Here is a 14799-nt window from a genome sequence, read left to right as displayed (position 1 = left end):
CAAAGTACCCATTTTCAAATGTTCGTAGAAATTGTAACTTCTTGCTTCAAATGTTTGCAAAGATCTAAAATTTATTTTAGAATAAAAATTAATAAGCACGTATTTATTATTAAATTTATAAATACATATTAATACTTTCGAATGTGAAATCTTGTTTTTTGAAGTTGATAGTTTTATAGAGATTAATTGATTATTTCATATGAATTTTTTATATTTTGCAAAACAAAAGTTTACATTTTGTGATAAGATTTGTGATAAGAAGTGTGTAAAGAAATATTGATACGCATACGGAAAAAACAGTATGGTGTTGTCACACACAAATCTGATTGTGTCAACTAGTAAATTAAATTAAATAAGTCATATCAACCGTACACATAATTACCGCTAAAAAATAATTAGGATGATGCAGCTAGGTTGCTGTTCGCGCGCGTATGAGTGAGGAGGGATAGTGCATGAGAGACCACTAACACCAGAAGCTTGCAGTAACACAACAGTTTATTTAACAACCAAAAATAAAGCCGAAATTAAAGAGTGACATAATTTATAAATGTATTTGATTTTAAGCGAACTCGGAAACGCGGGCGTTTTTAATTCTCTATCAACACTTTCTCGCTTGTAGTGTTGGATAACCCGCGCGTGAATGAGAACTGACTATCACAATATCGATCGATGACAGATCTTTAACCTACTGACACACTGTTGACGAATGGCGGCGCGCCGTAAGTTCTATGGGTTTTTATACCCACACGAGACAAAGAACGCGCCAGGGATGACGAATGCTTAGCTAAGGTCAAAATGTCGTGGAATAGAAGCTTCTCGAACTGAAATACCTAAGGTGCATATGATCATTGTCTTTGAAATTAGAGAATCGATCGTCGAAAAGACCGTGCCGGAGAGTGACTCGGCATTGTACGGAGAATAAATCTTATGATGTAAACGCGAAGCAAACAAGGGGCGATCCGCTGAATAAATATCGTGTTACACTACCGCTGTGACTCATGACATAGGGCCGATATCACAGTCTCCGATTAACGTGATCCTCCGATTAAACTCACTCTTCGTCTCTTTCTAGAGAGACAGTTAGAAAGAGACGCAGAGTGAGTTTAATCGGAGAATCACGTTAATCGGAGATTGTGATATCAGCCCACAGTCATCTAAATGAGAATAAGAATATTCAAGAGCATTCGTGATCTCGAGCATTCGCGATCTCGAACAATTGCTTACTAAATTTTTTTGATTGTGTGCACTATATCTTTTTTTCCGTGGACGTTAATTTATTTTAGTGATAAATTGTTTTCTTATTGAAATGCTCAATATATCAACTGTACTAAATATTTGTGTTTGAAAATAATACATAGTCAGTTGCATAAGTTATTATATATTATGTAAGACTGGTTATCATTTCCTAGGAGGTTTCTATGGAGAGAAATCTAAAAAAAGAAAGGGCAGCGCGTTCTTTGGACAAGTCACATAGTCGCAAAATCAATTCTCTCTCAAATAATCGTCAACATTAAGATAACTTGATGTGGCACATTCAAAAAGAGATGTTTGTCTCAATAAACGATCATAATGATCTTGAAGCAACTTGAAGCTAATAATTAGTTAAAATTGATAACTCTATCTTTATTCAGTGTAACTGAATAGCTATCCTTAATTATTCCAGTAGGTAATTTAATAAAATCTTTAGAGTAATTTTTCTTTCAATTATTGCTGTGAGATAATGGGATAATTACAGTAAAATTAGTTTTGAGAATTAAAATTAAAATTACCTTTATTCAGGGAGAATACGTTTACAACTGTTGTTTAAAATCTGGTTTATTGATATGATTTTAATTTTTGTATACAATTGTAGTTAAGATCTTGTTTTAAAGATTTGTTGAAGTTAAAAGTATATTAGTGTATATATTAGACTGTCGGTAGATTAGCTTATGAGCACAGGAAAATAACTCAACTACTATGATTTTTCGCGCCTATTTATACTCAAGTGGCGAGAACCTCCCCGCGCGAGCTTCTCACCACTTCTTTGTTTAGTGTCTTAAAGGAGGAGGAAGGTCTTATCACTATAGGTGTAATTCTATGCCCTGCGTACCGCGGCCTGAGCACCATCTCCCATCAGAAATCAGATAATTAATCAATATTGATATCTTTCTTTTAACATTTTTGGTTATTTTAAGACTGAGTTAAATTTTGTTTGCACGTAACATTATTAAAACAGTTTGCATTATGCGTAATCAGTTATCGATCTCGTTAAAAATTAAAAATCAATTGGATTAATTTTATATTAATTAGTTAAAATTTCCACAGAAACAGTGATAATAATGGCAATATATTTACAGAACAAGCGTTATTAACGTATTTATGATAAGGAAGATAGTTTGTATTCCTGAATTATACTGCAGCATTAAAGTGTCGGCAATCTTGTCACTGTCACTATCGCTGTAGCTATCACCTATTGTGTAAGGGGGTTAAGATATGAGACGTTTTTTTTTACACGTGGAAATGTGTTACGATAGTGTTGTCGGCGGAAGGAAAAAAGGAGTCATCGGAATTTCGTCTTGCCTTGACTCGATAAAAAGAAAAAGAAATTCACATATATAGAGGAAGGTTGTTCATACTCACCGTGTTAAAATGCGTACAATATTCGGACCTCACACTTATAATATATTCAATGCTATCAATAAAACGCGAACATTATTAGAAACGAAGGAAATAAGTAGCGAGTCGTTCAATCATAATATGCCGAGGTGCATTATTCAAATATTTTGTTCGCTCGCGGATGTTGATTTTCACGCCGAACGGAGTGCCGGAATTGCTCAGAGAAAGCGAGAGGGATAACAGGCGGGAGCAAGAAATGGCAGAGCGTAGCAATAGATGGAAAGTGAAGAACACGAGGATATCTGTGGATAACAGACAGAAGCGAACACTCGAAGGGTAAATAAAGACGACCACAAAGTTTGTTTAAATTGTCTTTGCCAAATTCACCGTAGTACCGTTTATTTTACCGAACTCGTTACACAGTCGACTGATCGGATTTGCGCGAGAAAAACGGGTCGCCAGTGTCCACCTGGCCGAGTTCTGCAGAGGCCAACGATTCGCCGATGGACCGATGGTTGACAGTCAACGCGTGTATGTGATCCGTTGTTTCTATTGTTTTAGATCCGAATGAGGAAATAACTATACAAATTTTATAGTTATGATTCGTTTTCTATGGCTACGGTCAACGTGACGCTACAAATGCTTTGAAGCATTTCTCTTCTCTTTTCTTTCAATGAAGAAAGAAAGAGAAGAAGAACGCTCCAAAGCATTTGTAGCGTCACGTTGACCGTAGCCTATATCTACAATTATTGCTCGTTTTGAATCAATCGTATATACACGATATAGTATATATCGTTATTTATGGTAATAATTTTACCTTATGCGTTAATACGGATATATAAGAATAAAATGATAGACATCTCATCGATATTTATACTGTGTATATCAGCGATATAAATTGATACATATATAATCGATATATATACTGTGTATATCAATGATATAAATTGAATTGTTTGAAAGCCTTCTACTTTGTATATGTTTTTATAAATTTAAGACGATAGACATCTCGTCGATATTTGTACGACTTAACCGAACCGATACATTTATCGTTTCTTATTAGGATTTTCTGACATACAACTTATTATCTTATCTTATCTTATCTTATCTTCTTTACGGTAGCAAGTCGATTCGTTTTCTATCGTATATATCAATGATATAAATCGAATCTGCATCAACCAATTGGCGATTTGTTCGTGACAATGGCGCTATGCTGCGTATGATGGAAAGCGCTTCTCGTATTTAAAATACATCTAGTCATAATGTATAAGCAAACCCCCTGCGAGGTGAAAAGCAGCGACGCGGGATCGGTAGCAAAAACGGACGGCTATATAAGACGAATAGAAAACCACCTTCAATCTATTTTGCTTCTATAAAATAAATAATGATGCTGAGTTCTCAAATCAATTAAAACAAAGTATTGGAGAAAACTTTCATCTCAAGTTGCTTGGTAATCAAATAAAGATTTACTTTTTTAGAAGATTACATCGGTTTTAAAAAATTTGGTATTAACAAACAGTAGGCTTTTCATACTTATTCTCTCCCAGAGGATAAGACATTAACAGAACTTGAAAGGCCTATCAAATATACCGAATATAACTGTCTCTAACGAATTAAAGAAACTTGGAATTGAAATTAACTCGTGCGTTCAACTCGATGAAAATAGTATTTACGCTACTTATAAAATAAATCTGAGTGCCAAATTTTCTCTCACACAATTAAGAAAGATTCGATACTTATTTTATTCAAGAATTTATTGGGACAAATTTATTAATTGTAAAATTATTTTGCAATGTTACCGATGCCAAGCGTTTGGCCACACGTTCGCTAACTGCTTTAAGAAATTGAGATGTGTTAAATGTGCTCATCTCATATCGGATGGTAAAAACGACTCAAATTCCCCGGCAAAATGTTGCAACTGCTTGGGGGAGCACCCCGCGAGTTGTCTCGAAATGTCAATCATATTTAAAATTTTTAGAAAAACGAACGACCGCAACTCGCCCGTCTGGTCTGGCTTATGACTTGCATGAAAACTTGCATGCTAAATCTAACAAAATTCTTTCTACACAGTATAAATTTTGAAATTTAAATTTGATCGGGTATGACTTTCCTTTGTCAGATAGATCGGCTTCCCCAACAAATAAACATGTTTATTATTCACCTCCAAAAACATATGCTGAGGCCTTGAAAAATTCTAACGATCAAAACAACAATCTAAACGACTTTGCGCACACTGGCGACATAGCATATTTTAACGGTTTGATTTTTGAAATTAAGAAGCTGAGCTAGCTTGTAAATATAAAATTAATGCTCAATTCTATACAAAAGCTCAATGTGAAATTAGCCACTTGCACAGATGGACTCAGTAAACTGCAGATGTTTGTCGAGGCAGCTGATCTTATTAACTAAATAACTAAAAATGATTCCTTTTTCCTCTCTATTAAGGATATGCTCTAACAATATTGATATTGCCCTAATTACTGAAACGTGGATGCATCCTAATACTAAATTGAATTTTTCTGGTTTTGACATCATTTGTTCGGATGCGCCCTGTGTTAAAGCGGGAGGCTCGGCAATTTAGCAAAACCTACGATATCATACCCTTCGGCCTTCCTATCCCGGATATTGATGGATGTGAAATATTATTAATAAAGCTGCTATCGGGCTTGAATCTGACTTTGGGGGTTACTTATATTTCTCCTAGCGTTAGATTCGACTTTGATAAATTTGATGCAATATTTAAAGATTTATCGTATGATAAGATTTTAAATACGGAGAACTTGAATCGCCAGTGAATAATTAACAATTAGCCAAGGTATTATGATTGACCTAACTGGCAAATTTTATTGTTTAAAAAAACGCTACGTTTTGACCGCAGATTTCGGTCCTTTTCAAGCGTATAGAAACTCACAAATATTAGTCAATCAGACATAATGCCCAAACTACGCCGAATCTAAAAACTAAACATAAAAAATTGAAGAATAAAATTGAAGAACGCAACAATGAGTATAAGTCCATAAATATTTATATAAATCAAAAACTTACATATTTGTATACGTTAAATTAACAGAAGTAAAATATATACATGTTAAACGGTATTTTCGTTAGTTGTTTATGTCGGAGGACATGTCAGAGCCGTGCGGTGGTAAAATTTAAACTGACAAAACCGGACAAACAATAAACAAACCAATGTCGTCAATAATAAGAGCTATAGGCGTAGAGAGGGAAACAGAGAAGAAGGAAAAGGAATTATGTTTCTTTTATGATATGTTCGCAGAGAGCGTGTCTTTTTGTAAGTTACTGGTGTCATCAAATTTTTTAATAAAGACATTTCCGCTAATTCCCTCTTTCTCACATAGTTCCAAGCATTTAAATACGTTTCGACAAGAGTTCCAGCTATTTACTATTTTCAAACAATTTATTCGTATTTCTCGTAGATGAGGTGCCAGCGGTCAAATTAAAAAATTGTTTAAAAATAGTAAATGGCTAGAACTTTTGTAAAAACGTATTTAAATGCTTGGAACTATGTGAGAACTGCCGAGAACTCTGAAGAAAACGATCGGAGTTGTCAGCACTCCGTATTTCTCGTAGATGAGGTGCCAGCGGTCAAATTAAAAAATTGTTTAAAAATAGTAAATGGCTAGAACTTTTGTAAAAACGTATTTAAATGCTTGGAATTATGTGAGAACTGCCGAGAACTCTGAAGAAAACAGTCGGAATTGTCAGTACTCCGTATTTCTCTTAGAGGAGGTGCCAGCGGTCAAATTAAAAATTTATTTGAAAATAATTAAAGGCTGGAACTGTCGCTGACACCTATCAGGAACTGTAGAACTTTTCGAGAACTATAGAATTTCATGGTAAAAATCAATTTTTTTGGAACTTGAAGTGCTCTCGGTCAGATAACAAATTTTGTTTAAAAATACTTAATGATCAGAACTATTTCTAAAACCTATCAGAAACAGTAGAACTCTTCGAGAACTATAAAATATAATGGTTAAAATTAATTTTTTTGAAACGTGAGGTGCTACGGGAGTTAGCATTTTTAAAGTTAGTTTTTTGAGTTTCTGATGGAGTATCGTAAATAAATGATTCACTAATTGTATTAAAAACGATAGAAACTGATGTGCAGCTGATAAGACATTTATAATAGGATCTCAAGTATTTTGTGACGTAAATTTCTGATAGAGTATCGTAAAAAAACGATTCACTAACCATATTAAAAACGATAAAATTCTTTTATCGTTTTTTATCGTTGGCGGTTATCAGGGTGACGTTTCCGCGATCGCACGTGTCACGCTTCGCGAACACTTCGCGAAGCTGAAGAGAATTACGCGGCTAGCACGACAATATACAGACAAGAGACGAAAATGCTCGACGAAAATAAATATTACAGAAATAAAATGGTTTGTTCAGCCAACAATAATTAAACAAGAAAAGTTTATTGATTTCGACTTCAATTGGCAAAATAAATTGAAACGTTGCTACGTTTCGACTTCTCGGATCGGGTCCTTATCAAGCAATCTAAACAACAAACAAAGAATCTAGTATAACAATAATTTGATCCGCAAGATAAAATTAATAGTCAAGGAAAAACATTATAGATAAAAGCGATAGCTTTTAGGTAACTATTCTTTGTCACAAACTTAAACATTAGCATTTTCGAAAATTTTACCTGAAATAATCATATCGCTGGAAGAACAATAGTCAGTGAGCAATGTAAAAAAGTATGCAGTTAAAGGCGAGCAAAAATGACTTACAAGTATAAGTCGGTGACAGCAGAGAATGCGTTTAATTATGAGAGAGTGACCACCGCGAAAATAAATATTAATTTAAGTCAAAATCGTTACAAATTAGTTACTCCTTAACATATTTTAAAACGAGATTTTAAAATTAATAATGTAATTTTAGTCTTGACGACTAAATTACAAAATGACTAAACTTATTGTTATCCCGTAAGCATCATAATGATAATAATTGCTAATATTGAGTAATTTTCGGTGATTTTGGTGAACTGAAAATAATTTTCTTAATTTCTGTCATAATTTTTCAATTTAAATTGATTTTTTAAATTTAATTTGATGAGTATTATAATATTTCCAAGTCTTATAAGCGCATTCGTTGATATTCTGTATATTAATGGATCAAATCGATTATAATGATCAGAATCGATTATAACGTAAGTACCACGATTCGTGGCAATGTCGAAATTTGTTAACGCGAGCGCTAATTATTCAAGCGCGTTTTCTCGCTCTAATAACTTCTGCAGAATTCAAATAATTGTATTTGCGTAAACATCGACAAAAAACTGGAAAAAAAATTAGCTTAAATTTTTAATCTTTTTACATTTTGAACTTTAAACCTTAATATCGTCTAAATAGTTATATTTATAAAAAAAAATATAAGAGATTTTTTTGTAGATCGTTAAATTTTCTACAAAAATATGTATTGATTATTTCATAATTTTTGATAGTCGGTATGATACAACATTCATAAGAAGCAAAAACAAGTTTTATAAAATTTATCAAACTTTAACTTTGAATATCTTTTGAACGGTTGAATTTATGAAAAAATAATAAGAGATCTTTTTTGTAGAGCGGTAAATTTACTAAAAAAACTTTATTTGGAGCAATGCTGTATTACTGTTTGTTAGATAGTTATAAAATTTTTTCTATCTTACTAAATAAAAAATAAAAAATCGCGATGAGCGACCTGTTAACATTAATATTAAGGGCTAAAATTTTAACAGGTATCTTATTTTACCTTCCTGCAAGTATATATGCTATTCGTGAAATGAAAAAAAAAGTTGCTCCAAAATGACACACCCTAGTATATATATGTATACACATCTGCACTTTAAAATTAGAATAAAAACAACTGAGAAATAATTGATGCTTACATATATTTTAGCTTGAAATATAGATCCACTCAAAAAAGATTGTTTTGTCAGAGAAATTATACCTATTCTCTCAAAATTAATTTTATTAAATACTATTAATGTTAACTGCATACCAGTTGCATGATTTATCTGTAAGAAATAAATATTAAAATAGTTCTATCGAGTAATCACAGATCAGTGCGAGTAATATAATGTAATTATTAATGTATTAATAATAATAATATGTATTAATAATAATATATTATTAATATATAAACTTTATAATATTTAACACATAACTGATCATTGGTCGAAGGGTTTATGTTGAATCATTCGCGATTGTTATAAATAAATAAGAAACAGAAAATCCTGAATGACAAATTAAACATGACAGTTGAATAATTAAATTTTTTATTGCTTCGTTTTTATTGCTTGTATTGTTTTTGCTTAAAAAATAAAAATGTTACATTTATCCATAACAATTTTGCAATATTAATCGATGACCGATTTTTCATATTTGACCTTATTAACTGCGTAGAGGAACGATCCGACAAATTTGTACAAATAATTGTTGCACAGGATTTTTATATGCGCTTATATTATATTACAGATAATTGAGATTAATCAGTAAATAATCAAATATTTGTGTAACAATCCTTGCCGCTCAAGCGTTTGACTATGCAATGGTATAGCTTTGAAACGCGATAGCAATTGCAAATTATTTCAAAATTCGTAGCTAAACATATTACAATTATTACTCACTATTATCGCACATGTATGTACAAATTTATTATTACATCATTTTATTTCTATCCATTAATCGTCAAAATATTATTTCATGTAACATATTTATTATGCCTTATGCAAAGTAAAATGAATGACTATAATTCATGTTTTATATTACTATAATGATATATCAAAGAATGAGATCTATAATCTAAATAATTTAATAACATTATGTTGAAGAATAACTTAATTTATCGTAATTGCTTCTTTTATAATACCTTTTACTTAAAATACTTTTCGCTTAATACTTTTTACTTAAAAGATATATAATTACCATAATGAAATAATATTAACAATGTGTGACTATGTAATAATTATTATGCCTTATGTAATACTTCAAAAGCCAGGCCAGAAAAATTTTTTATTAAATCTGCTATGAATATTTATATTGCATTTTGATCAAAGTACTTAAAATCGTCGAAAATTATATCATATTTTTATATACATAAATATCAATTAATAGTTAAAATAGATTTTAGGCTAAAGTAAAGAATTATAAAGGTTTTCTATAGCCTATGAAAGAAATGAGAACCGACAAAGAAACAATAATTATTACATTTGACAAATAATGTGGAATTGTAAATGATCGTTTAATTACTGTATCGTGCATTATATTGTCACTGATATTTATAAAACATAATAATGCGATTTAAAAAATAGGTTTGTCGTCTGCATTGATTATTAATAATCACAGATGCATCGATAAAAGATCGCAGTTAATGCTTACACTATTCGGTAGTAATACTTTCTTTTCACACTATTTACTGTTATTACACTAGATATATTTACAAAATCATTTTAGTTGATCATCTTCAATGAGCAAATTGCCACTTGGTTATCAGGAGCTTTGCCGAAAGGTTTATTTCCATCGAGTGTCTCGTATCTGTTCACCTGGTATACCAGCATTGTTTCATAACCGTATACGTCCGTACCAAGTTGCTGCACATAAAGTTTAAAAAATATAAATCAAGAATTTTGCAAAATCATGTATTTGTTTGATAAGTTACTGTATTATTAGCTAAGTTATTAAAAACTTAGGTTTATCGTTTACCTGTGTGAGTGGATTAGTGTTTGTGGTGAAAATTCCGATGTATTCTTTTTGTTTGGCAAGTTGCAAACAGTATTCTTCCATTTGTCTTATTACAAGTACATTTTCCATGGGATTCAAATCGATGCTCGTCCCCATCATGAAATTATGAATAATCTTGCCTTTACCCTTTGGTAATTTGTAATCTCTGATCGGTCCCTCCAGATATTCGAGAAAATCAAAAACAATCATTAACTTAGATTTCAGTATTACTTCAGGTTCATCCCAAAGATCAAAGTTGAAAGTAACTCCGATTGTTTTGCCACTTTGCGCCGATTTCATTACGAAGCTCAAGTTCTTCTCTACAAGAGGAGCCCACATAGCCTCCACTAATTCCCGATAATCGGTTCTCGTTATTTCCGGCATTAACCACTGCTCCAAATCGGCTTTTGAATAAAAGCTCTCCGTGATTATTCTGTAAATTTAAATAAATGTTCATCCTTACGCACGTATATTTAATTTTGCACAACACTTACTCGATTGCGTCCTCCTTATGGCAGTCGTTTAATAATTCAAAGACGTACGATTTCTGGTCAATGGCTTCTTTCAAAGGTTTCTCGTCGGTTAATATGAACTTCATCCGGTCTAATACTTCGGCTAAATTTTTCGCTGTGATAAAATCCGTGATACCGATCTGATAACCTTGATCTCTTAACTTGGTCACGGTGTAAATGGAATTCAAGGAATTTCCACCAAGTTCGTAGAAATTTGCGTTTAGCATTACCGGTGTGCGACTACTACGTCCGATTACGGATGCGATGGTCGGAAAAAGGATACGGGCTTTTGCAAGATCTTGACTTGGCACTCCGCTGTAATCGCAATTCATAGCAACGTGGTCTTCTATAAAACAAAAATTTCTATTTTAGTCAGTAAAACATAGATCTTTTGAGTTAATATATGAATTAGTCTTTTTTTAATTTATTGATAATTAAAAGAAATTGTATCATAATTTATTATTATTTACATTTGGATTATTAATTTTTGAAAAAGTAAAAATTATAATTCAAAAACTGAACTTAATTTGACATTTCTTTTATTTCTTTTTAATAAAAGAAAATTTTTTTAAATTTTAGTGCAAGAGCAATTATTAAAATAATACACAGAATTTAATAAGAACTCTATAAGAAATTGCCAAATTGATTACTCAATAAGAAACAGATATGAAAGAAAATGAATTCCTTTCGATTTTACATTTGCTATTTACTTGTATCGCAGAAAAGATTGGAAAGACTATCTTGATCTCATGTGATATCATGTATGAAATTATGTGTGAAACTATGTATGTTAAAACTATGTATGAAACTATGTATGTTAAAATTGAAATAATAGGAAAGAAATACCTACATATTCGTAAACCGGTTTTCTTAATTATAGATTAGTCACTCGTTTCACATAGTTTCACATAGTCTTGTTATAAATCTAGCTCTGTAAGCTTGTTATGAATCTCTCTAGCTTGTTATAAATTACTCTAGCTTATAACTAGACATCGGATTTTTTATATGCAGATTGGTGGAAAAAAGCAAATAAATCCGATGCTTTCTTATAAACATCTATTTTTATACGTAAACATTTACATATAAGACAGTTACACGTAATTAAAGTATAACTAAGTAAAACAATTAATATTTCAATATCTACGTTATTTAATATTTTAAAGAGATATTCCGACATACGTATCATTTTACTTGACAGAACGGTATAAAGTTATCATTAGTTTGACATACCGTCATTAGAGCAAGATGATTCGTATCTCCTTAGCAATTCCTGTCGATCCGTTTTCCCATTTGTTAGAAGAGGTATGTGATCAACAATAAAAATTTGTGGTAACATATATGGCGGTAATGTCTTTTGAAGAAGATTTTCGATCTCCGAGCTGGATAAGGTCGTGCATTGGCACGAATGCGTAACGGTAACGAACGCTATTAATGCCTGAAAATACGAAATATACCCGTATAAATTAATTTAACGTTAGAAAACCGATTCCAATCTTTTTTAACTCTTTTTAATATATACGTGCCTTTAGTAGCTTTAATAATAATAATTTAGAGACGATGCCTTTAGAATGTATGAACAATAAAACGTTGCTGATAAGACGTTTATAAATTTCATGAAACTGATGTATAGTAGAATAGTTTGTTCGGTGGAAGCCTATTAGGTTTATGAAGCATCGATATTTAATTGATAAAGTACTTCAATTTCTTCTTAACATGAAAATGATGAGCACAACCAAAAATATTAAAGGTTGATTTTATATTTAAAGCAATTGGAAGAATTGATATGTATGCTTATTTAGCTCTAAGATATTTATGGAAAATTAAAAAAAAATTATTTTTTGTAAATTTTTTCAACATATTTGCATTTTATTTTGCACACACATATATTGAAATATTTACCTGTGACAGTTCGCCGGGTTTGTGACAGAGAACCACGACTTTATCAATATTGGGTACCCTGGCGATCACCTTTTCAACTTCCGTGAAATCGACACGATGACCCCTAATCTTGATCTGCGAATCCACTCGTCCTTCGTAAATTACCGAGTCTTTGACAATTTTAGCGTAATCACCCGTACGGAAGATTTTTGGATATTCTGTAGACATCAGTACATTTTTAAATGCGTAATAAAGTCGTAATTCTTTCCACTAAAGAAAACGCGACGTTTCGCTTGTAAGGGAAACTAAGATTATGAATAGGAGAATTTGTAGGTCGCAGCAAATACTTCAAGTTCGAAAGACGTAGAATTCGATCTTCTTGTTGTGTTATTTTATTTTCTCACCTGGATCAATGGCATGAGGATTGTCCAAAAATTTATGTGTGTCTCGTTCGCATATATAACCCGCGGCAAGATTTCTTCCAGCCACGATCAACTCTCCGACTTCTCCCTGGGGGATCAGTCGCAAGTCTTTGTTCACGAGATAAATTATGCAGTTGTCGATCGGCTTTCCTGCAAAGACACAGCGAGCCATGTAAATGTTGTTTAGCGATTATTATTTATTAGTAATAGTAATCCACTGAAATAAACTTTTACACGGAGAGAATTTTCTCTTAGAATTAACTCTGAAATCATGGTAGTTGTGGGACAACATGTATCCACCAAGAATTTTATGCGAGTTATTCTGATTAATATCTACCACAATAAAAAGTATTAATATCTATTGTATTTAAATATAAAATATGTTTGATTAATTTTACTAAAATATATCTAGAAAATTTCAATAATTTTTCAAAATTTACCAATTTGCTTGGTAATTTTTATCATGTTTGTAGAATGTTTTTTGTATATTTCAAAAATTCCTTGGTTGCCAAGTTGTCCGAAGTTTATAGTGAATTTAAGGGTAAAATATAACAAAAAATTCTCTCCGTGTAGTTATTAACTTATAATTAATTATTAAATGTTGTTATATGCTTTGTTATATTGTTATATTAATTTATTAATTATTTTGTTACTTTTATAACATTATTTTATTTTTTTAACTTTATTTTATTTGTTTTACCGATTGGCACTTTCTCCATCCCTTGTAATTGTTCCCGTTTGTTTAATAGGTAATATGTAACGTCACCCATGACTTCCGTGCTACCGTAGAAATTAGCTAATATCTTGCCCTTGTTGTCAAACGTGGTGAAAAATTGATTGGCCAATGCGACCGACAAAGTTTCTCCGGAACAAACCCAGAGTTTCAAGCGATCGAGAACGTTGTCATTATCCTGTGCAAGACAACGACAGACCGTATATTAAATCCAAGGTGTTGCAAAGCGGTGTACATTCTTATCGGGTAAATCATAACCGTGTCTCAGGTGTCTCGATTTGCGATAACGACAATGTAAGAATTTTCTAATTTGATTAGAATAATGAGCATGATTTTTATTACTCTTTAATTAATTTACTGACACCTGTCATAAAATTAACACCTTATTGACACAGATACTTCGATAGCAAATAACTTTCGCTAATTAAACATTTAATCGAATGCTCGTAATCCGCGTTGGGTAATTTACAAGCGCGAACTTATATTGATTTGTGGAAAACTTTGCAATTGAGACACGCCGATATGAAAATCGCAGAATTGTGAAAGCGTTGATTCTTATTTATTCAATATACAATTGCTTTGCATGTACGTTTTGTAATTTGCTTAAGCGTGACGAATAAAGCGTGTCTAACGTTTCCAAACTAATGTTGAAATTCTAAAAGTAAGAGGCTGCTTAAGATCTTCGCGAGTGTTAAAGGAAAAACGTCCACACGTCTTATGCCTTATCATCGATGTATAGTGAATTATTATCATCATTATGAGATATTGAAAGTTACTCATTTTAATGGTCAGGAAAGCACGTTGTTCGTAACCTTTCGTATAATGTTGCGTAAAATCACGATTAAAATTCCCGAGAAATTTACGTAATAATAATAGGTTCGCCTATCTTGCGATAAATTACATGTGGAATATAACTTTACATACTCACT

At 31.8% G+C, this 14799-nt stretch overlaps 2 protein-coding genes across 3 annotated transcripts in view; both read right to left on the bottom strand.

Annotated features, from left to right (window-relative positions):
- Positions 1-14799, bottom strand: part of LOC112465159 (mycosubtilin synthase subunit C-like) — a 49519-nt gene that overhangs the window by 30527 nt on the left and 4193 nt on the right. The window contains exon 1 of one of the 2 annotated variants that reach the window (XM_025032587.1): positions 1770-1930. The exons of the other annotated variant lie outside the window; for it this stretch is intronic. The gene's annotated coding sequence lies outside the window, so the exon portion shown is untranslated. Of the gene's footprint in view, positions 1-1769; positions 1931-14799 lie in introns of those variants that run through there. 2 annotated transcript variants of the gene reach the window in all.
- LOC112465157 (surfactin synthase subunit 2-like) lies at positions 9508-14060 on the bottom strand (the record flags this gene model as incomplete). The annotated part of the gene is made up of 7 exons (XM_025032580.1): positions 9508-10195; positions 10308-10758; positions 10820-11183; positions 12068-12272; positions 12737-12933; positions 13120-13287; positions 13838-14060. Coding segments are annotated over 7 exons (1749 nt in total), but the record flags the coding sequence as incomplete, so codon positions are not given.

Source organism: Temnothorax curvispinosus, unplaced genomic scaffold (genome assembly GCF_003070985.1).
Source record: "Temnothorax curvispinosus isolate PA1 unplaced genomic scaffold, ASM307098v1 QBEX01014930.1, whole genome shotgun sequence".
NCBI classification, from domain to species: domain Eukaryota; kingdom Metazoa; phylum Arthropoda; class Insecta; order Hymenoptera; family Formicidae; genus Temnothorax; species Temnothorax curvispinosus.
Note: the sequence above shows the minus strand (reverse complement) of the source record. Positions and strands in the feature narration are given on the sequence as shown.